At 36.7% G+C, this 24258-nt stretch overlaps 1 protein-coding gene across 8 annotated transcripts in view; it reads right to left on the reverse strand.

The window, feature by feature from the left end:
* MIGA1 (mitoguardin 1) overlaps positions 1–24258 on the reverse strand; it is a 78047-nt gene that overhangs the window by 45476 nt on the left and 8313 nt on the right. For all 8 annotated transcript variants that reach the window (XM_070591995.1, XM_070592001.1, XM_070592000.1 and 5 more), the window contains exons 3-7: positions 11698–11875; positions 10110–10246; positions 9308–9434; positions 6241–6374; positions 5362–5485 (exon numbers count right to left, since the gene is read on the reverse strand). In XM_070591995.1, the coding sequence (XP_070448096.1) occupies positions 5362–5485; positions 6241–6374; positions 9308–9434; positions 10110–10246; positions 11698–11875 (700 nt within the window). The remainder of the gene's footprint in view (positions 1–5361; positions 5486–6240; positions 6375–9307; positions 9435–10109; positions 10247–11697; positions 11876–24258) is intronic.

Consider the following 24258-nt stretch of genomic DNA (forward strand, 5'->3'; position numbering starts at 1 on the left):
TAGTAAGTTTTAGTAAATGTATAAAGTTGTACAACCATCACCATAATCCAGTGTTAGAATCATACTATACGTTTGTTAAACTTTTATTAACTTCACCTACCTAAAGTAACCAAATAACCTGTAATATTGACAACTCAAAAGTTTTTTAAAGGATCTGCTATTTTTTAAAAAGAGGATATAATTTACTTTTAATAAACACACTGTTATATAAAAAAAATTGCTGAGACTATTTTAACCATAGTAAAAGAACTGTGCTGAGGAAGATTTAAACTGTCTTCCTATGATCTTGTCCAAAATGTTAACTCAGCAAACTACTCTACTATAGGGGCTGGCCCCGTGGCCGAGTGGTTAAGTTCGCGCGCTCCGCTGCAGGAGGTCCAGTGTTTCGTTGGTTCGAATCCTGGGCACGGACCTGGCACTGCTCATCAGACCACGCTGAGGCAGCGTCCCACATGCCACAACTAGAAGAACCCACAACGAAGAATACACAACTATGTACCGGGGGGGCGTTGGGGAGAAAAAGGAAAAAATAAAAATCTTTAAAAAAAAAAAAAAACTACTCTACTATAGACGGTACAAGTGTAAAATTAAGTACTGTGTATATTTTGAATTCCAAATTAGTGAAATAAGTTTTGCTGAGGCTCTACTATTGCCAATAAAACCTGACGCGTGTGCCTTCCAAAACTAAGATGATTTGCAACTGAGTGTAAAACCAGCTATGAATATTCAAAGGCAAATACCTACCTGCAAAAAAGCGCAGCATGAGCAATATTTCCAAATAATGTGAACTGATATTAGCCTCTTTTCCAAAACAATTTTTACATTTTCCTAAATTATTAAAGTAGATAAATTACAAATATGTTTTAATATGCTATATAATAAAGTATCCTGTGATCTTTTTATCATCAAGATAAAAAAGAAGTGCGAAAGTAGAATCAGTTGAGTTTATAGCCAGTTGGACATCAAGGTGTCTTAACAATTCTTAGTGACCTAAGGCAACTGGAAAGTGACACCTCAGATCTCTGACTCTGGCCCTGTCCACTTTAAGATGAGATACTGTGACGTAATACGTAATATATATTTATCACAGTTCCTGGCACAGAGCTACTAAAACGCTTGGAATTTCCTGAGTGATGGGGGTGAGAGGTGCATCTTTTATTCACATAATGACCCCCTTTTCAACCATAGTGGAGTTTATGCTAATGAGGTGACGCTGGAGGTTGGGGGTGGTTGCCAAGGGAACCAATCATGTGATTAGAAGGTGGGCACTCTCACCTCCAACCCTCACCCCTGAGGAGAGAGGGGCTGGGGATTAAGTTAATCACCAATGGTCAATGGCAATCAATTGTGCCCACATAATGGAGCCTCCATAAGAATGCTAACCTACACGGTTCAGAGAGCTCTCAGTGTGGTGAACACATGGAGGTGCTGGGAGGGCAGTACATCTGGAGAGGCATGAAAGCTCTATGCCCATTCACCATACCTTGGCCTGTGCATCTCTTCCATGTGACTATTGCTGAGTTATATATTTTATAATAACCAGTAATAGTAAGTAAAGTGCTTCCCTGAGTTCTGTGAGCACTTCTAGCAAATTACCAAGCTTTGAGCCCGAGGAGTGAGCTGTAGGAATCCTCAACTCACAGACAGTTGGTCAGCAATACAGGAGGCCTGCATTTGTGATTGGTACGGGAGTGGGGGGCAGTCTTGTGGGACTGAGCCCTTAACCTGTGGGCTCTGTGCTAACTCTGGGTAGCTGCAGTCAGAACTGATTAAATTGTAGGACACCCAGTTGGTGTTCACAGAGAACTAGAGAGTTGCTTGGTGTGCAAAACCCAAACATTTGGTGTCAGAAGTGCTGAGTAGAGGAAAACAAGTTTTCCTTTAAACATTTTTTGTTAATGGTTTCAGTGAGAGCACTGATGACCAACTAGACCAAATGACCAAACTAGAAAGTACAAGAAAGCTGAGAGGAATGTCAAATCAAAGTCTAAAACTATTTTAACAATTTAAAATCGTCATTCAGAAATGACAATTTAGTAAGAATAATAAATATAACATCTAAACCTTGGGTCCACAACACATCTGCAAAGAACAAATGAGGGAAGATGTGGCTTAACAATAACAAATCTACAATAACAAAGAAGAGTTTAGAAGTTTTAGTTAACCATCAGCTCAGTATTAGCAACGTTACGAAAGTTAACGTGGTCCTTAGACTCCGCTATCATAATGTCCAGAATTTCTATTTCAAGACAGTAGACAGAGCACAGGCATCTACTTCTTCCCACAGGCCCATTAAAAATGACAGAAAAAAATTTTAATGAAGAAAATTATAACATCACTGGAAAACATGAAAAGCAGTGAACCAGAAATTTTAGACTACCTTGAAATGAGCAAATATAGGCTGAGGCAGGGAGAATAAGAACAAAAAGAAGCCCATAGCCTAATATCCTAGAGGTTAAATGATGCTCTTCCCGAGAGTGTCCCAGACAAGCTCCAAATGCCAAGCCAATAAACTTTATTACTCTGTTCCTACACTTTATACGTATTATTTCATTTAATCTTTATAATTACTTTATAAAATAGCTACATACGCCCATTTTTGGGATGAGGAAGCTGAGGCTTAGACAAGTTATATAATCACACACCTAATAAATGGTGAAGCCAGGGTTTGAAGTCTGAATCTTGAGTCTGTACTTTAGTTATCATGCAGATACAGGCCAAAGCATAATCTATCAGGGTAAGTCACTAAAGCGCTATCCACGAAACTCAGGGGGCATGCTGGGCCCTCTCCTCTAGTCCCCTCAGGTAAACAGAACAGTTCATTTTTTTTGTTCTTGGATTAAACCTTGATAACTCCCTTCTACAAAGTGAGTGAAATCTGTCCAGGATGCCTAAAGGGCCTCAGAGCGGAGGAAAGACACATGAGCTAACTGCAGATTCCCACATGGCTATGGAGGAAGGACAAATTTTTAAAGAAAAGGAAGAGCCAGACTAAATAAATTATACCACCACTAGAAATAAGTTTCCTTACATGGGCAGCTGTGGGGATTCCAGGCTGCCTGCTCCAAGACGACAATTCCTACAGGGAACTTTGTCACAGAGAGTTCAGTCACCCCTTCCATTCAAAGAAGATGTCTTTCTTATAAGTGGTGAGGCAATATAGCTCAGCGGCTAAGAATATGGACTCAAGCTGGCCTGCCTGGGTCCAAATCTGGGTTCTGTCACTCAATAGCTCTGTAACTCCGGGGAAGTTACTTAATACCTCTATACCTCTCTTTCCCCATTTGAAAAATGAGGAGGATAACTATATTTATTTATATATATATCTCATAAAAGCTGTTGTGAGTATTAAGTGAGATAATTTTCACTCAAAATAGTGCCTGACCCAGCAAAGAAGAAACAAAGGGCCTTAGCAAAGGGCCTGGTACACGGTAACATGCGAACAGTGGTGGTGTTAGATATTAAGAACAGGGGAAAAGGAGACAAATTAGATGACTGCTAAGAAATCTTCCAACTTTGAAAACCTTTCAAATTCTTAGGAGAAAAAAAATTTATTTTATGGAATAAGACACAGCAAATTCCAAAACAATAAAGTATTCACTGAAGTCAGATCAACAGGAGCCCCTGAAGGCATTTGTTAGCCTTTCTTTATTTATGACTATTAATTATAAATTGCCTCTCAGTAATATAAATTAAATGTGTAAAATGAATTTTGATTTAGAGAATGAGGAGAGTTAACTGACTTCTAACCAAGTTTGATTACTATCAACTAATAGATATAACAAAGCTATTCCCCTACTAGAGTCTTGGCCCTAGATTCAGCTCTTTCAATCCAGAAGTTCAAAAATGGAACTTGGAATAACAGAACAATATCCAAACAATTCCCAAGAAGGAACAAACTATAACAGCTTCATGGCAACTGCAATCTCCAGGGCAATAACAGGCCACAGCACTGCTAGGCTGCAGGGAAAAACAGCCAGCCTACTAGCCCATGACAGCCAAGGTTAAGACACGGGTGGGGTCAGGAATTTATTCCAAACCTACACTAACCCAATACATGGATTGATTATGGGTCCCAGTCTAGAACAGGGAGGGCACAGCCTCCACTCTGTGAACAATACATTAAAAATCTTGGGCCCTTTTCCTTGTCTCTCCTTATATTTATCATTTTTTCCTACTTCTTCTCTGTGGCTTTCCTTTCCACTTAACCACTTTCCTATAACCACTTTCCTATCTTTTCTAGTTGTTCCATTGCCATTTTTACATTTGAATTCTTTTAAAATTCCTTCTCTCTGTTCTTTCTCCTACTTACTATCATAATTGCCATTCTAACAAGTTACAAAAGAAACTATGTAGAAAGAAACAAATATAAAAAGAAGGCTTTGAAAAATTCTATTTGTTGACATGAATATTGTCTACTTTTTTCCTGGCCTGTAATCTCCATGTCAAAACATTATACCTAGTCTAAGAGCTGAGAAACTATTAAAAAATACTCAAGTCTAATGAATAATATTTGAATCCTACAAAGAGGATTCATATGGCCCTCACCATGACATATGGACAGTAATTCATAATTCTAATAGAAATGAAATCTTTTGTCTAAATTCAAAATACATAGATATGCAAACATCTCAAAATGCAAGCCACTTTCAGTACTTTATGTTCAGAAATAAATGTGGAAAAACTTAACACTTCTTAAACATTTTTTTCTTTATTGGAAAACAACAATGCTCCCCAAATAAAAAGACAAATATTTTTAACAAAAAGACGTAATATAATTTTGTCTTATTTCATTCTTTGTAGCATTTACAGAAGTCGAGGAAGCAATTTTAATCAATTTTTCCTTGGAAGACTTCACTTAAGAAGTCTGTTCAAAGTTCTTTCCTCTTTAAAACAGGAAACAAAGGTATATAATAATATATGTATTGACTACTTACATCAAAATCTAGCCTGCAATTAAATGGAGTCCAGGAAATAAAATGACTTCAGTATTTTAAATGCATGCCATGAGCTAAATGCACATTTCTGATGTGGTGTGTCTTTGTCTCATTTTCATATTACTGTTTTTTGTTTTTTTTACCTCCCTCCAACACTTTGGGATTTTTTTCACTTAGAAGATAATTTTAAAACAACATCACAATCCTACTTATGTAAGTAATTGAATTTTTATCTTAAGGGCATTAAGTTCACTTGAAAAATAAAACTAAGAAAAAAACCCACTAAATATGATAGAACTTTTTTTCTCCTGGTTATTTTCTAAAAGATATGGAACCATATAAATACACTTGAGCAAATGATTCCAAAAGTACAAAAGAAGAAAATCACACATTTCATAAAAACCATATAAAATATCCATCTTACCAATATCATTACCAAGAGAATTAGGATCAGATGCCCCAAGGGTAGCTTCAAACTCCTCTTGCAGACGATATGCTCTTTGCAGCAGAGCTTCAAGCTTATGGATAAATTCAGTACTAATAATATCCTACAGGGAGAGAAAAAGTACACACAGAAATGTTAGATTCTAATGTTAAAAGCCTAAACATTTTCCACTTTTAAATGAAAGGCAGAGAAAGCGAGGGATACAAAAAACTACTGTTGGGTGGTGCAAGTACTGCGATAGAAGTCAGGAGGCCTGGGTTCCAGCTGTGCCTTCGGCAAAATCATCAGTTCTCAGGGATTCCGTTTCTTTATCAGTAAGGAGTTGGACTAGATCAGGGGTTCTCAAAGTAAGGTCCCTGGACCGCATCAATACCATCTGGGAACTTGTTAGAAACGCAAATTCTCAGGACCTACCCCAGCCCCCCTGAATTAGAAACTCTGGGGGTGGGGCCCCCAAAACTGTCTTAACGAGCCTTTCAGAGATTCTGATGCATGCTCAAGTTTGAGAATTATCAGGCTAGACGACCAAGAAGTACCAGTCCAATGCTAATTCTGTGTGATTTTTATGAATATAACGGTACTTAATTAAATCCAAAGCACGAAACAGACTTTTAAAAATTCCTTTAGAACTCACACATCTGCTTAATTCTATACATTCTTGGAAAATCAGGAAACTTGATGATGAGTTGCAAATTTGGGATTTAACAACTAACTGAACAGAAAACGCCCAATAAGAAACACCCCCATATAATCTTGAGGGAGAAAAAAAAACCAATTCTATTAAATGCCACAGAAAGCAAGTACACTGATTAATTTTTCCAACATTATGAAGACCCCTCTCAAATAAACCACCCTTACATCTACACTTTCTTCAGCAATAGCATCTCCTGCACCCAATTTAATGGAACCACAGGCTTCATCTTCAGCCTGTCTATTTCGAAAGGTGAGAGCTTGTTCCCATCGACGCAAGGCCTCTTCAAACAACTCCATACCTAAAAATTAAGAACAGCACAATTGTAAATAAGCAAAACCAACGCCAAATAAAATCATTTTGAGTCTGAGGAGTTTTTCATCCAGTTATCACCAAAAGCACAGTCTGACTGTAATTTTGGCACTAAAGTATAATTTTATGCTCACATCATTTCAGAGTAGAATCTTAATTTCCCAATATATTCCAGGCCCACAGTTCTAGTCAACCAAAAATCAGAGAGAAATGACCAATGTATTTTCATTTTTTAAAAAATGTAACTCAAATGTATATAGTGCTTGCAATTTTTCTAGAACAATATCGTGAACTCATCGAAAGTCCAACAATCATGGCTAATTTTCATAGTCACACAACTATCTTTCAAAATATCTCGCCAAATTAAAAAGAAAACTAATAAATAGAAGAAACTAGTTGATAAGAAGCTATGAGGTTCATAAGAGACTCTCAGAAGGAGGGAGTAAAGCGGAGAGGAAAGAAAATAGCATACAAGTCTAGAATAAAGTCTTTTCTATCTTTTTTCCCACCAAAAGGTATCTAAAACCACTATGATACCAACTTGCTGATATGAACAGATAAATTGCTAAGACAGAGTTAAAAATCTACAAGACTACTGGAAGAATCCATAAAGGGCTACCATCCAATTAGGAATTTCATATCCCTGCTGATAGAAAGCTTTTGTGGGAAAATAGGTGAGTATGTCTCTCTTCTTCTCCAAATAAAAAAAAAAAAGACTTAACCAAAATAATTATGTACTTCAAACAAAACCAAAGTATTTCAAAACTTCAATTTTTCTATACATACATTCTTTTCCTTTTAGGAAAAGATCTTTAAAAGATGCTTAAGGATCTAGACAAGTTATTCTCAAGATGTTTTTAAGATATAGTAAAGAATCTCTCTCCTCTAAAATCATTGCTTCAATTACCTGGAGAACCTACAACTCTAGACAAATAAAACCTTCTTTAAATGCAATTTAGGACTTTCCTCCTTGTTTCATTTTCTTGTTTCATTTCTTGTTTCACAGAATTGCTGCCAGGATCTAACTTCTAAAAAATGTATGCACTTAAAAGACAATTACATCACTATCTACTCTCTTTTCTCCAAGCTCTACAATTCTAATTCCTTCATCCTTTTCTCATGCCACCTATTTTCTGTCCATCCGATTATCTTGGCTAAACATAAGGAAGAATTATCTAACAGCAGAGTTGTCCAAAGATAAAAGTTGCCTCTCAGGAAGTACTGTCTCTCACCTCACTGCAGAACACGGCCCGAACTATCACATGTCTTCAGTTCTGTAACAGGAATTCAAACATATGTCACCAATCTTTTTTTTTATGTCACCAATCTTGTAAAGGGAACTGAAACACCTGGAGGGTGATCAGGTGATCCACAGGGTCCTACCAATCCTAACTCTACGACGCTGAGACTCCCAGCAGCCTCTCTAGTTCTTTCTGAATTCTATACTAGTTCTATCGCTCTCTTTCTCTTTAATTCTAACTCTCAATATTCCAACAGAAGCCGTGAGTGTAGATTTACTAGCCTCAGTTAGAATAATCTAGAAGCATAATGACCTTAACTCTCCGGATACCTTTGGAAAAGGTGGCAAAATGACTCTTACGTCTTTGCCCAGAGGCAGGAGTAGCTATGGTGACACCACTGGAGATGACACAGTCTTTAACATTCTAGAGTGTGGGAATGCTTTCAGAGACACACAGTCCTTCTGCCAAGCCATCATCCCCTTCACTGCTCATTGGCCAGGACTATATCAAGGTTTTTTGGTTTTGTTTTTTAATTAGTATGCATTTCCAATAAAAGGAAAACAGCCATAAATAGAGTAGAGAAGAACAGGAAAAAGCATTTGAAAAAGTATTTGAATCTGATTTGATGTTAAGTTCTTTGCTTGTCTTCCTGGGCTCCAGTGAGACTTTCTAGACAGGTCGTGGTCAAGCCAAGAGGAAGACTGAGATGTAAAACACAGGCCTTCCTTCTATTTAACATCTTTTCCAGATATAAGAACACAAGTGACAGCTAAATAAAACAGATTAGGTAGATTCTGATAAGATTCATTAGACAACAGTCAACAGATTAGGTTACGTGAATGTAACAGAATAATGGCCAAAGATATCAGACCCTAGTCTCCGGAACTTGTGTCACCTTAGATTTGCAGATGTGATTAAATTAAGGATCTTAACATGGGGAGATTGTCCTAGATTATCTGACAGGCCCTAAATCCTTATACAGACACAAGCTTCCTTATAAGAGAGAGGCAGAGGGAGATTTGAGACACACAGAAAAGGTGATACGAAGAGGAAGGCAGAGACTGGAGTCATCCAGAAGCCACCAGAAGCTGGAAGAGGCCAGGAACGGATTCTCCTCTAAGCCTCCAGAGGGGGCATGGCGCTAAGGACACCTTGATTTCAGCCCAGTGATGATGATTTCAGACTTCTGGCAGCTAGAAGGCTGAGAGAATAAATTTCTGTTGTTTAAAGCCACCAAGTTTGTGGTGATTTGGTATGGCACCTCAGGAAACTAATACAATAGGTTACGTTATGTAGACTAGATTCAACAAATATAAGAACTTTTTTGTTGTTGTTGTTTTTGAGGAAGATTAGCCCTGAGCTAACTGCTGCCAATCCTCCACTTTTGCTGAGGAAGACTGGCCCTGAGCTAACATCCGTGCCCATCCTCCTCTACTTTATATGTGGGACACCTACCACAGCATGGCTTGCCAAGCAGTGCCATGTCTGCACCCGGGATCTGAACCGGCAAACCCAGGGCCACCAAAGCGGAACGTGTGCACTTAACCGCTGTGCCACTGGGGCGGCCCCATATAAGAACGTTTTTAAACTACAGTTACTTCCCTTAAAACAAATCATCATCCTTTATTTTTCACATTAAATATGAGCACAATATCTTAAAACTTTATTGTGTTATTCCTACCCATCAAGTATAAATTCTCAGGAGTGGTCACAGGAATATTAACAAGTTTAATATCATCTTCATCTGCTTTGTCCCAGGAATTAGAATTGCCACAAGCACAGCTATGACAAGAATTGACACTCTGGACCTAAAATAAGATTGACAGAAGTTACTTTTAAATCTCTTTTGTGATCTTTCATATTTACAAATTATTTATATAAATCCTATTCCTGGTAAAACAAACCATGTAATCTCTACCTGAACAAAAAAATCTGATTATATTCAAACAAACTTAGGAGTCATAAGACCCTAAATATTCTGAGGCTTTGTTTGCTCAAAAATACAAAAGTAGAATAAGATTTTGAACATAAATCAGTTATTTCCACTAAAAAATAAAGCGGTTATTGTTATACTGTTGTTATTAAGTATTTACTTTTACATTTTATCCACACCTACTTTGATTTGAGATAACTAACTTATTTTCCTTTTAAAATTTATTACAGTACTGAGGCTCTGCTAAATGATAACTAAAATTGAAAAGGCTTTATCATTTTCCCTTCTCTAACAAGATCCACCGAGCCAATTATTTCATTCATCTCTATGCAACGCCTCCCAAGTCTCTAACTCCGGTTCTTCCTCTTTTGAGAAATCTAAGCCCACATTTTCATCTGCCTGAAGAAAACAGGCACAACCAGATGCCTGGAAGAATGGAAGGTTCTTTCCATACTAAGAGGATCTATAACTGTATGACATTTAAAACAATAGATAACAATGGATATATAAACAAACGTAAGAAAAATAACAAAATTTTTTCTTTACTTACAGAGGCCAAACTCTGTGCAGAACCTGAGTGTTTACTGAAAAGTCCTCCATTAGCATAGTTACAAGACTGAGGGCCTTTGTCTTTGGCAGAACTTAAAGATAATGTCAAATTCTGTCTACTACTGGAACAACTTGAACCTATCAAACATATTAACATTAAAAGTATCAATAACTGCAATGACGAATTTCCGGTAAAATTTCAGTTTCTGTCATATTCACTCAGGAAGCTGATTTTAAAACACATTTCACTCAGTTGTGTAAATTATTAAAGGTAGATACATTATTAAAAATCTACATCTCTATATAATGTTGTTAACACTGCTAAAATCTGCTTCTGAAACGAAGAATAAAATATTCATCTAATTAATCAGGGCAGTATTCGAATGGTCTATTGTAATTAGTATAAAAATACTTGCAACTATGATCCTTCAAATTCTAAATTTAACAAAACATAAGCACTTCTTTTCCTGAGTCACATCTAAACTTACCCATATCGCGTTACACTGCAATTAGTTTTCTATACGTCTGTCTCCCCTAACCATCTATCCACTCATCTCGGGTAGACATGCTGTCTTAGTTTATCTTCATGCAGCAGTTAAGACACTCCCCAATCCAAATCCTGGCACTTATTAGTTATACAAACTGGAGCAAGTCACTTAACTTTCCCATATCTCAATTTTCTTATATATAAAATGGGAACAACAACATAAGATTATAGTCCTAATTCATAGAATTGCTATAAAGGTTAAATGACACAGTGAATGCACAGCATGTAGCACTGCACCTGACAGCTAAGAAAATCTCAGTAAGTCAAAGCCATCATCACTACTGTAATGATCACTGTACTTGGCACAAAATTGTCATTCATTAATTATTTGCTGGACAAACGAATCACAAAAGCTTATGATAGACTAAACATTAAAAAATAATTAAAAATTTAAAAACTAAGAAATCCAGCATACTGAAGAAATTATTTTTATTGATACAATTTGGCAAAATGTACCATATCCCTAACAAAAACTATAGATCCTTTAAAGGCCAAGAATTCTACTTCAGGAACTTTATATACCAAGAAAATAATCAGACAAGTATAAGCAAAGCAGGAAAAACATCCTAAAGGGAACAATAGGGAAGTGGTTAAATAAACTAGGGTACACGTGTACACTAAGTTTAACACTAAGTACATATTAAAAATGACAGCATCAAGGCATATTTACTGACCTGGAGAGACATTCTTACATATTGCTAAATATTTTAAAAGCAGGTTACAAAAGGTATAATCAGAATTTTAATTAATATATATAAATTTATTTGTATATAATATAAAATTTTATCCCTCAATGCGATCTTTAAATGCAAATATAAATAGTGTTTGTTAGTAGTTATTTCTGGGTAGCAGAATTTCCAGCGATTTTTTTCTCTTTGCTGATGTGTATTTTCTAATCTCTCTAAAATTAATTGGTATTACTAGTGAGTTAAATATTAAGGAAAGAAATTTTGGAAACTAAAACACGTGAAATCACTGCAGTTCAGTTATGATTTGCATATGAAATCTCCTTTGCAGACGTAATTCAGCCATTTCTACATACCTTTGTCTGATGCTGCTCTTTTAGTGTATTCAAGTATGAGGTGCTCTGGTTCCCATGGTAATGTTTTTCCTTTCTTCTTTCCACGTCTTCTTTTAAAGTGATGGGCCAGAAAAATTACAGATACAGCACTCACCGCAGTTACCACAAACAACTTTTTAACTACCGGCGAAAATTTGATCTGGAAAAGATGCAGTTAAATTGAAAAAAATGTCTTTTCTTCGTTCACTTCAAGACATAGAACTAAAATTATTCTTAAGCTGACCTAGTTATAAACACTACCAAGATAATATTATTTCACTCTTTCAATTATGGCTAGTCCTATTTGAATTTTAAAAACAAAAAAAGTAGTAATTTACTACCCACTGCTCTGAAGTTCTCAGGTAAACAATATTATCCAAAAAGTCAATGGGAGCACAAAATAATTCAACCCCATTAATATTTGTTGAACAACTAATTAATTCATGCAACTAAATCTTCTGTCTAAAGGGTAGCAAGATTTTTAATGACAGGAATGACTAAATCAGACTTTTAAAATGAACGAATTTTTTTAACTGTGGAAATTTGGGCAAACGTAAACTCATTCAATTTCTAAGTAACTTCTGAATAAGCCCTTTTATTTGTGAAATAACTAACAAATATTTATTCAGCATCTTAAAATGTACCAGGACTATGCTATGAACATTAAAATTAAAATCTTATTGTAATTTGGATCTCACTCATATGTAGAAGATAAAAACAATGATAAACAAACACACAGAAACAGAGATTAGATTGGTGGTTACCAGAGGGGAAGCGGGAAGGAGGGCAAAAGGGGTGATTAGGCACATGTGTGTGGTGACGGATTGCAATTAGTCTTTGGGTGGTGAACATGATGTAAGCTACACAGAAATCAAAATATAACAATGTACACCTGAAATTTATATAATGTTATAAACCAAAGTCACCACAATAAAAATCAAAAAATAAAATACATAAAAAATCTTCTGTAATTCTATTCCATAAGCATATATGGAATGCCCTCCACTGATCAGGGAGCACCGGGTATAGAGAAGATGCAGCTCTTGCTTCCTTCAAGTAGCATGCTAATAGCAGAGACAGATTCACAAATAATGACAGTAGAGTGTGATAAATTCAGTAACATAAGCATGTACTAAGTACTACCATCAGAGCAAGAGGTAATCAGTTTGTCTTGGGGGACAGACACTATTCATCACCTAAAATGCAGAAGAGCTCTAAAACAAAGCTACAGGCTTGGGGATGTAGAGAGCTGGAAAGAGTATCATTTCGAATCTCACAACAACAAAAAGCTGACAAATGGCAGGCTCTCAATTTGTCCTGAACCCATCAGAATGCTAAGGTAGAAGGGTCATCAACTGGCTCCGAAACTAAGCAAGTTGAGGTATTTGCAGGGAGAGACGAGACATGAATACTGGCACACAGGGACAAGACACAGCAGCGCACTGGTAAGAAGAACTCAGCTGGTGTGGCTGGTAAACTGGTAAAGACTGTGTACGGTGAGAGAGGGTGAAGCACCCCCTGGGGGGGCAGGTGTGCTGCTAATATAGGGGTAGTCCACACTTTTTGCAGGTTTTGTCTTCACAAATTCCACCAGGCATTCACAGAAAAGACGGCGAGAGTCCTAAGAAAGTCTCTCTAACGGTGCTGAACAGGGGCAGGGATACAGCAGTGCCTGGAGGGGCATGAACTGCATCAGTACGTTCCTCTTGGATCCCCACAAAGGAACAAACGCCTTAGACTGTGGGATGCAGCTTTAACTTCAGAGAGAGATCTATATATTAAATGATTAGAGTAAGAAAAGAAGAAAGGTATCAAATCCATAATCTTAGCTTTTATCTTAAGAAACTAGAGAAAAAAGGGCAAAACCAATCCAAAGCAAGCAGAATAAAGACTAAAGAGAACTCAATCAAATGGAAAACTGGATCCATAAAATCAAGAGCTGGTTTAAAAAAAAAAAAAACCAATAAAACTGACAAACCTCTAGCCAATCTAATTAAAAAAGAGAGAGAGAAAAGATACATATTACCAAAATAAGAAATGAAAGAGGGGTCAGCACTACAGACCTCACAGACAGGAAAAGGATAAAAAAGAATTAACTACGAACAACTCTATGCCCATAAATTCAAGAACTTAGATGAAATGGACCAATTCCTTGAAAGACAGAAACTATCAAAATTCACTCAGGAAGAAATAGCTGGCATGAATAGTTACATATCTAACAAAGGAACTGAATATGTAGTTAAAACCTAACAGAGAAAACTACAGGTCAAATTCTACCAAATATTTAAGGAAGAAACATCAATTCCATACAAAGAGGGAACACTTCCCAATCATTTTATAAAGCTAGCATTACTATTAATACCAAGACGAAAGACATTACAAAAAAATCACTACAGATTAATATCTTTCATTGATAGATACAGAAATCCTCACAAAATGTTAGCAAATAGAATTCTCAGCAATATATAAAAAGAATAACATATATGACCAAGTGGTGCGTATCCTAGGAATGCAACTCCAGGTTCAACATGCAAATATCAATGTAATTTACCCTAACAACAAACTAAACAAGAAAAGCCATAATATAATCTCAATAGACTCAAAAAGAACATTTGTAAATATTCAACATCCACTTATGATCAAAAAAAAAAACTCTCAGCAAATTAGGAATAGAACTGTAGTGGGTTAAACAGCGTCCTCCCCAAAATTCACGCCTACCTCGAACATCAGAATGTGACCTTATTTGGAAATAAGGTCTTTGCCAATGTAATTAAAGTAAGAATCAAGATGAGATCATACTGCATTAGGGTGGGCCCTAAATCCAATGAGAGAGTTCTTATAAGGGACAGAAAAGGACACACAGAGACCCAAAGGAGAAGGCCACATAAAGAGGGAGACAGAGATTAAAGTTATGCTGCCACAGCCAAGAAGGCGGGAGCCACCAGAAGCCGGAAGAGGCAAGGAAAGACTGTCCTCAAGAAGCTTCAGAGGAATGTGGCTCTGCTGCACCTTAATTTCAGCCTCCATAACTGTAAAAGAGTAAATTTCTGCTGTTTTAAGCCACCAAGTTTGTGGCAATTTGTTATGGCAACTCTAGGAAACTAAGACAAATGGTAAATTCCTCTGGCATTGATAAAAAACATAGAGGGGGCTGGCCCCGTGGCCGAGTGGTTAAGTTCGCGCGCTCCGCTGCAGGCGGCCCAGTGTTTCGTTGGTTCGAATCCTGGGCGCGGACATGGCACTGCTCGTCAGACCACGCTGAGGCAGCGTCCCACATGCCACAACTAGAAGAACCCACAACGAAGAATACACAACTATGTACCCGGGAAAATAAAATCTTTAAAAAAAAAAAAAAAAAAAAAAAAAAAAAAAAAAAAACATAGAGCTAATATCCTACCTACTGAAGAATAAAAAATATACCTTTCCCTATACAGTCAGGAATAAGGCAAAACTATCTTTTCACCAACATCATATTGGAAGCACTAGCCAGGGCAAAAGGGCAAGAAAAAAGAATAAAAGGAATACATATTAGAAAGGAAAAAGTAAAACTGCCTCTATTTGCAACTGACATGATTGTCTACAGAGGAAATCCCAAAGAATCTACCAAAAAAACCTCCTAGATCTAGTAGGTAAATAGGTTATAAAGTCAATGACAGCAATAAGCAACTGGAATTCAAAATTTAAAGAGCAACACTATAACAGCATAAAGAAAAAGAAAATAATTACCTACAGATAAACCTAACAAAATCTGTGCTAGTTAACAACAAAACAGTGATGAAAGAAATCAACAAAGATAAAAGAAATTATACATCATGTTTGTGGATTGCAAAATGTCATCTGTCTCCAATTTATCTATGGAAATGACATAATCCTAATCAAAATCTCAGAAAATTTTTTGTAGATATTGACAGCTTATTCTAAAAAAATTTAAGGAATGGCAAAGGAACTTAGAGTAGCCAAAATAACTGAAAAAGAACAAAGCTGGAGAACTCACACTAGCCAATTTCAAGACGTAACTATAAAGCTACAATAATTAAGACAGTGTAGGCTTGATGACAGAATAGACATATAGATTAATGCAACAGAAGAGACAGTTCAGAAATAAACCTGCACAAATATAGTCAACCTATTTTTGTCAAAGGTAAAAAGGAAATTCAAGGAGAAATTTCTAGAACATAACATAGGAGAAAATCTACATAACCTTACAATCACCAAAAAACAGGAACAATTTGGCTGTCCTTTAACAGATGAATGGATAAACAAACTGTGGTACATCCATACAACGGAATACTACTCAGCAATCAAAAGGGACAAACTATTCAGACGCACAGTGATGTGAGTGAATCTCAAATGTATTATGCTAAGTGAAAGAAGCCAATTCCAAAAGATTATATACTGTATAATTCCATTTATATGACTTTCTGGTAAAGGAAAAATTACAGGGACAGAAAACAGATCAATTGTAGCCAGTTGCTGGGAGACAAGGAGATGACTACAAAGGGGCAGCACAAGAGAATTTTGGGGGTGATGGAACTATTCTGTTTGGTACTGTGGTGGTGATGGATTCATGACACTGTATGCTTGTCAAAACCCACAGAACTGTGCACGACAAAGTACAGATTATACCTAAATTTTTAAAAATCAGTGAGTATGTGGGGGAAATCTAAAATGGACTGCAGACTGTGAAAAATAAATCACAATGCTACAAATGAAGGATATAAGCACCTTGAAGAGGATGGTAAAGACAAGGGCTGACCTATGTAACAGTGCTTGGACTAGAGACTGCAGGGCTGACAACAAGAGTGATACACAAACACTGTAATCTAGCTGGTAAACATGTTTCTCAAAGGGCTCTTAGGGTAGCAATTCTGAAACTACTTTATGTGTATACTAGATACTGTAGTAAGTAAGTACACTGTAGCTAGCATATTATAGATAATGAGAGCCAGGTGTCTTGCTGCTGGAGAAAGAAGTTACACATGAGCACAGTAGGAATGATAGAACGAAACCTGACTGAAGTCAGAAGCATTGATATGAACTCTTTTGTTTTTTCTTTTTAATATATATACAGATAGACAAATTTAGAAATGTAGTTGTGTGTGAACACTTGGATTAGTATGCATTCACATATTTCCTAGCTCTGTCTCCTAAGAGGGCCTAGAAACAGCGACACTTCAGTAGCAACACACACACCTCGCACCCAGTTTCTAAATGCCAGAGACTAAAGAAAACTAAATATGGAGACTAAAGAGAGCCAAGGCTCCCTGGAGAAATGGGTGATGCCAGGACTGGGGGAAAAGACGGCATGAAAGGCATGTGAAAAGGACACAGAAGCCAACTTGAAAGAGCTTCCAATAGCCAAAAATGGAATAATTTGAGTAACAAAATAAATAACAATAGTATTGGATTATAACCCAAAGAATAAAATAAATGTCAAAAATGATATAAAACAAATAGTGAAAGTAATAAATAAAAGGGGAAGAAGAGAAACTCTTCCTTACAGAACAATTCTAAATAATAAGTGTAGAAGGAATGAGGGAAATAGAAAATCACCAATAAACACTACAGTAACAACTGCTGAAGGCAAGATTTGCTAAGTGCTAAAATTAGTGGACAAAAGTTTAAGGAGAAATAAGGTATTTACATAGTCTCGAAGTATCTACCTCCGAATTTATTTACAAAGAGTAAAAACTTTAACCAAATAATAAAGGTTAACATCACTAGTAACAAGACACATAGATATCATCATGTATCCCCTGATATGATGCGGTGTCGTGTCTTGTCAAAAATGTATAACCTCAATCTAATCCGGAGAAAAGATCAAATTCAACTGAGAGACATTCTAGAAAATACCTAACCTGTACTCTTCAGAAAAGTGTCAAGTCATGAAAGCCAAGAAAAGACTGAAGGAACTGTCACAGACCAAAGAAGACTAAGAAGACCTGACAAATGCAATGTGGGATCCTAGACTGGATCCTAAGAGACATGAGGGGAAAAGACCAATGAAATCTAAATAATTAAAGTCAATAGCGTAGTTAAGAATATTATGCCAATGTTAATTTCTTAGTTTTAGAGATTGTGCTAGATTTATGATGGATGCATATATTAAGGAAAACTGGGTGAAGGGCATATGGAAATTCTATGTAGAATTTTTACAACTCTTGATAAAATCTTTTCAAAATAAAAAATTTAGATAAAGCTCTGATTCACTCTGTTAAGCGGCTACAGACTGGGAGAAAATATTTGCAAACCACCTATCTGACAAAGAACTCATATCCAGAATACGTAAAGAACTCCCCAAATTCAACAGTAAAAACACCAAATCCAGTTATAAAAAAGGCAGAGGATGGGGCCGGCCCCGTGGCTGAGTGGTTAAGTTCGCACGCTCTGCTTCAGTGGCCCAGGGTTTCGCCTGTTCGAATCCTGGGCGCGGACATAGCACTGCTCATCAAGCCATGCTGAGGCAGCATCCCACATGCCACAACTAGAAGGATCCACAACTAAAAATATACAATTATGTACCGGGGAGCTTTGGGGAGAAAAAGGAAAAATAAAATCTTTAACAAAAAAAAAGCAGAGGACATGAAGAGACATTTCATTTCATAGAAAATGATATACAGATGACAAACACAAACACACATGTGCAAAAAGATGTTCAACATCATCGGCCAATAAAGAAATGTAAATTAAGTCTGCAGCAACACACCACTACACCATGAGAAGAGCTAAAAGAAAATTTTAAGTGACACTATCAAATGCTGGTGAGGATATGGAGACGATTTCTCATACATTGCTGGTAGGAATTTAAAATGGGATAGCCACTCTGAAAAATTATTTGGCAATTTCTTTAAAAATTAAACAGCTACTTACCTTATGACCCAACAATCACATTCCTGAGCATTCATCCCAGAAAAATGAAAACTCATGTCTACACAAAAAACTGTATACAAATGTTCACAGCAGCTTTATTTATAATAACCCAAAATCAGAAACGACCAAAATGCCCCTCAATAAGTGAATGGTTAACAAACTGTGGTACATCCATATATACTATAGAATACTACAATAAATTACTAGGCTTCTCTGTACAATTTTTGCAACTTCCTATTAATCTATAGTTACTTAAAAATAAAGTTTTTAGAAAATAAAGCTGTATCAGCACAGCTGCTAAGCTAGATTAATTCAAACTAACAAACTTTTGGAAGAATTTTATGATTGGATTGTTTTCCTTCACACAACTCTTCAATTTAAGCTGAACTGACCCATGGTGCACAGCTTGTTGTCTTTACATTATCATTTTATATTAAAGAGTTCCCTGGGGGCCAGGCCCATGGCATAGTGGTTAAGTTTGGCATACTCTGCTTCGATGGCTGGGGGTTCACGGGTTCAAATCCCAGATGCAGACCTACACCACTTATCAGCCATGCTGTGGCAGTGACCCACATATAACTGGAGGAAGACTGGCATGGATGTTAGCTCAGGACTAATCTTCCTCAAGCTAAAAAACAAATCTGCATTTTCATATAATAGTAAGAAATACTTGGAAATTGAAATTTTTAAAACACCATTTACAATAGCATCATAAAATATGAAATACTTAAAGATAAATCTGACAAAAGATGTGAAAGACACGTACTCTGAAAACTAGCAAACACTGTTGAGGGAAAAGAGAGAAAACCTAAATATATAGAGAGACGAAATACATTTATGGGTTGAAAGACTCAATAAAGATGTCAGTCATCCCCAAACTGATCACAGATTCAATGCAATCCAAGTGACAATTCTAGGAAGCTTTTTTTTTGGGGGGTGGGGAGGGGCGTAGAAACGGATAGCTGATTCTAAAATTCATGTGGAAATGAAAAGGATCTAGAATAATCAAAACAATTTTGAAAAAGAAAAACAAAGTTGGAAGACTAACACTACCTTATTTCAAGACCTATTTTAAAGCTACAATAAACATGACAGTGTCGTATTGGCATAAAGAGAGACAAATAGATCAATGGAACAGGAGAGTGTACAGAAATAGACCCGTACATATACAGATGATTGATTTTTGGCAAAGTTACAAAGGCAATCGAGTAGAAAAGGATAGTCTTTCCAACAACTGGTGCCGGAAAAAGTGGTCATCCATATGCAATAAAATGGAACTTCAATCTATGCTTCACAACATACACGATAATTAACTCATGGATCATAGATCTAAACATAAAATCTAAAACTATAAAAGTTCTAGAAAAAAGCATAGGAGAAAATCTTTGTCATCTTTGCTAGGCAAATATTTCTTTGAGATGACACCAAAAGCCTGATTCATTAAAAAAAAAAATTGACGAGTTAGACTTCAGAATTTAAAACTTTTGCTCTTTAAAAGTCACTGTTAAGAGAATGAAAAGACTATCCACAGACAAGAGAAACTAGTCGAAAATCATATATCTGATAAAAGAATTGTATCCAGGGCATATAAAGAACTTTCAAAACTTAAGAAAACAAAAAGCCCAATTAAAAAATGGGCAAAACCTTTGAACAGACGTATCAACTAAGAAGATATACAGATGGCAAATAAGCACATGAAAGCATGTTCAACATTACTAATCATAAGGGAAATGCAAATTAAAACCACAATGGGGGCGAGCTCAGTAGCACAGCAAAGTTCGTGCACTCCACTTTGGCAACCAGGGCACAGACCTACACACCACTTATCAAGTCATCCTGTGGCAGGCATCCCACATATAAAATAGAAGATGGGCACAGATGTTAGCTCAGGGCCAATCATCCTCAGCAAAATGAGGAGGTTAATTAATTAATTTAATTTAATAAAACCACAATGAAATTCCACTACACACCTATATTAGAATGCCTAAAATTATAAAGACTGGCCATATCAATGGTACAAACACTTTGGAAGAAGTCTGGCATTTTCTTAAAAAATTAACCATATACCTAACCATTCCATTCCTAAGTATCTAGTCAAGAGAAATTAAAGCACATGTCCATACAAAGACTTGCACAGAAATGTTCTTAGCAGCTTTACAAAAACAAAAAAAAAAACCAAGAAACCCAAATGTCCATCAACAGGTGAACAGGTGAACAAGCTGACATAAATCCAAACAATGGAATACTACTCAGTAATGAAAAAGAATTAACTATTGATATATTTAAATTTCAACACATATATATTTCAAAATAATTAAGCTGAGTGAAAAAAGCCAGACAAAATAAAGTACATATTGTATGATTCTATTTATAGAAAATTCTAACTAATCTATAGTGACAAACAGCAGATCAGTGGTTGCCCGAGGAAAAGTGGAGAAGGGGAGTCAGACAAGGAGGTGCAAAGGGAAGGAGAATGAGGAACTTCAGGAGATCACCAATGTTCACTACCCTGATTGTGGCAAGGATTTCACGGGTATATACACACATATGTCAAAACTCAAATTATATACTTAAATTATGTACAGTTTAATGTGTGTCAATTATACCTCTATAGAGCTGTTTGTAAAAACAGCATCTTGGTTCTACACATGAATCCAAAAGCATTGCTCACTTTCTGGTATACCAGAAATGATTTACTTCTACTTGCCATTAGCATTTGGCCTTACTGACTGGGCTCTAACAAAAAATTTAAAACTATTCTTACTCTACATTTCTTCCAAGTACATTTAAATTCCCTCAAAGTATCATGAAAAATTGGAACATTCCAGTACTCCCTCAGATTTTTTCCCTTTACAAACTATAAGAATTACTCTCTTATGTCTCTATTATAGGCATTATCAAATTTTTATTTCTTTCCATTTCTACGTTTTTCTCTCTCCAGTGTCCATAGCAACCAAATGAGATTTGGGGGGAAAAAAACACAACACTTCCTTGAATTTGGATGCTAAAGATCCAATAATAAAATAAATTCTAAACATAGCACTACTATTAAGAACACCTTGGGGCCAGCCTGTTGGCGCAGCAGTTAAGTGCGCACGTTCTGCTTCAGCAGCCCGGGGTTCCCTGGTTCAGATCCCAGGTGCGGACATGGCACCGCTTGGCAAGCCATGCTGCGGCAGGCATCCCACATATAAAGTAGAGGAAGATAGGCACAGATGTTAACTCAGGGCCAGTCTTCCTCAGCAAAAAGAGGAGGATTGGGGCAGATGTTAGCTCAGGGCTAATCTTCCTCAAAAAAAAAGTATATACATATACTTTAAGGGCCCGGCCCGGTGGCTCAGTGGTTAAGTTCACACATTCTGCTTTGGTGTCACGGGGTTTGCCAGTTCGGATCCCGGGTGTGGACATGGCACCACTTGGCAAACCATGCTGTGGCAGGCATCCCACATATAAAGCAGAGGAAGATGGGCACGGATGTTAGCTCAGGGCCAGTCTTCCTCAGCAAAAAGAGGAGGATTGGTAGATGTTAGCCCAGGGCTAATCTTTCCCAAAAAAAGAAAACACCTTACTTTTCTTTAAATTTTATAAAATGCCATGACCCTATTATCAAAAAAAATATTCTTCATAGATTAAATGTAAAGATTAGTATTTACTGCATGAGTAAATACAAGATGATAAAATTAAGACCTCCGTTAAAGAAAATAGGGGCTGGCCCCACGGCCAAGTGGTTAAGTTCGTGACCTCCGCTTCAGCGGCCCGGGATTTCACTGGTTCGGATCCCGGGCATGGACATGGCACCATTCATCAGACTATGCTGAGGTGGCATCCCACATAGCACAACTAGAGGCACTCACAACTGGAATATACAACTATGTACTAGGGGGCTTTGGGAAGAAAAAAAAGAAGAAGATTGGCAACAGTTGTTAGCTCAGGTGCCAATCTTTAAAAGAAAAGAAAAGAAAAGAATCTATTACCACAGGTCCAATCACAGCTAAGTGATCATATGTTCTCAAACTGTCAGTTCTACTATACCCAAGGGCACTAAAGTAAGAAAACTATTAGGAGACATAAATACAAAATTAAAACTACTCCCTCAGACATATAATGTACTTTACTAACCCGAATTCAAATATAATATTAATCAGTTCATTTTTATTAAGGTCCAAGTTCTGGGGGTCGGCCCCATGGCCGAGTGGTTAAGTTCATGTGTTCCACTTGGGTGGCCCAGAGTTTCACCAGTTTGGATCCTGGGCACAGACCTAGCACCACTCATCAAGCCATGCTGAGGTGGCACCCCACATAGCAGAACCAGAAGGACCTATAACTAGAATATACAACTATGTACTGGGGGGCTTTGGGGAAAAGAAGAAGAAGAAGAAAAGAAAAGATCGGCAACAGATGTTAGCTCAGGTGCCAATCTTTGCGGAAAAAAAAACTCACCTTAAAAAAAAGAAAGATCCAAGGTCTGTTGATACGTTATTATCTTTACATAAAAGACCCACTGAAGTTTGCAATCCTAATCTCATGAAAAAAGAAAACTTTTCCATGACAGAAATAAGACAAATTTGCCAGGGAAAGATGGTTATCGTAAGTAAGCTAGACAACACAAGGTTTTAAAATCTCTAATACTATTCCTGCCTATCACTTCTCGTTTTGTTACCTTTTTCCCCAGAGGAAAGTCAATTACTTCCTATAGCATTGCCTGGAACACTGAAAACACAGCATCTCAGAATCCCAAAGCTCAGAGGGGCTTTTTGAGGTGATATAGTCCATTTCCTTACTCCCAGGCAAAATGAAAACTAGACACGTGTCCTGTTCATTCCACATGAAATAAGCATTAAATTATGGGCCAGGCACTGAGAATACAAAAAAAGGAATAAGACACAGTTCCTCGTGCTCAGATTTCACAAGCCTCCCCACTCCATAACCGGATGCCATTGTATAATGTTCTTGTCAAGTTTCCCCCTCATCCAATGTCTCTGGAGACAGGATAGTTATTTAGTCTCACACGGTCTCCTGCTCCAATAACCTTATTTCCCTTTACTCACCATAAACTTCTTACTAGAACTAAATTAATAGAGTCCTCTAACACAGTACTTACCACACCTTTTTTTGGGAGGTGGAGAGGGCGTTCTAAGAGGCTTGTTGAGGTTCTAAGCTACATCTGTCTAGATCTTGCTCACCACTTTATATCTTGACTGAAACACAATAGATACTTAATATACATATATATATTTATATATATAGTTTTTTCTTCTGTGGCGATTTCTTAAGCCTGTAGAAGGAAATCTTTTTATTGGATTAGCAGAGTTAACAGAAAGTAGCAGGCATTCTTCAATATACACATTTTGAATGAATGTCTCTAATAACTGGAACACACCACACACAGGTCACACGCTAACTGCAAACCTGGACAAATGGGGATAATAACCTCTTCCTCATAGGGTTGTTGTGAAAGGAGATAACATACATAAAGTAATATCAACACAGAGTAGGCCTTCAAAATACGTGAGTTATTATTTCAATTTAAATTTTTCTACCAAATATCTTATTTTAGAATAATTTTATATTTTTAGAAAGTTGCAAAGATAAAGTTCCCACATCACTCAGGTTTTCTCTGATACTAACATCTTATATAACCATAGTACTCTTGTCATAACTAAGAAATTAACA

The sequence above is a fragment of the Equus przewalskii genome, chromosome 24 (assembly GCF_037783145.1).
Source record: "Equus przewalskii isolate Varuska chromosome 24, EquPr2, whole genome shotgun sequence".
NCBI lineage: Eukaryota > Metazoa > Chordata > Mammalia > Perissodactyla > Equidae > Equus > Equus przewalskii.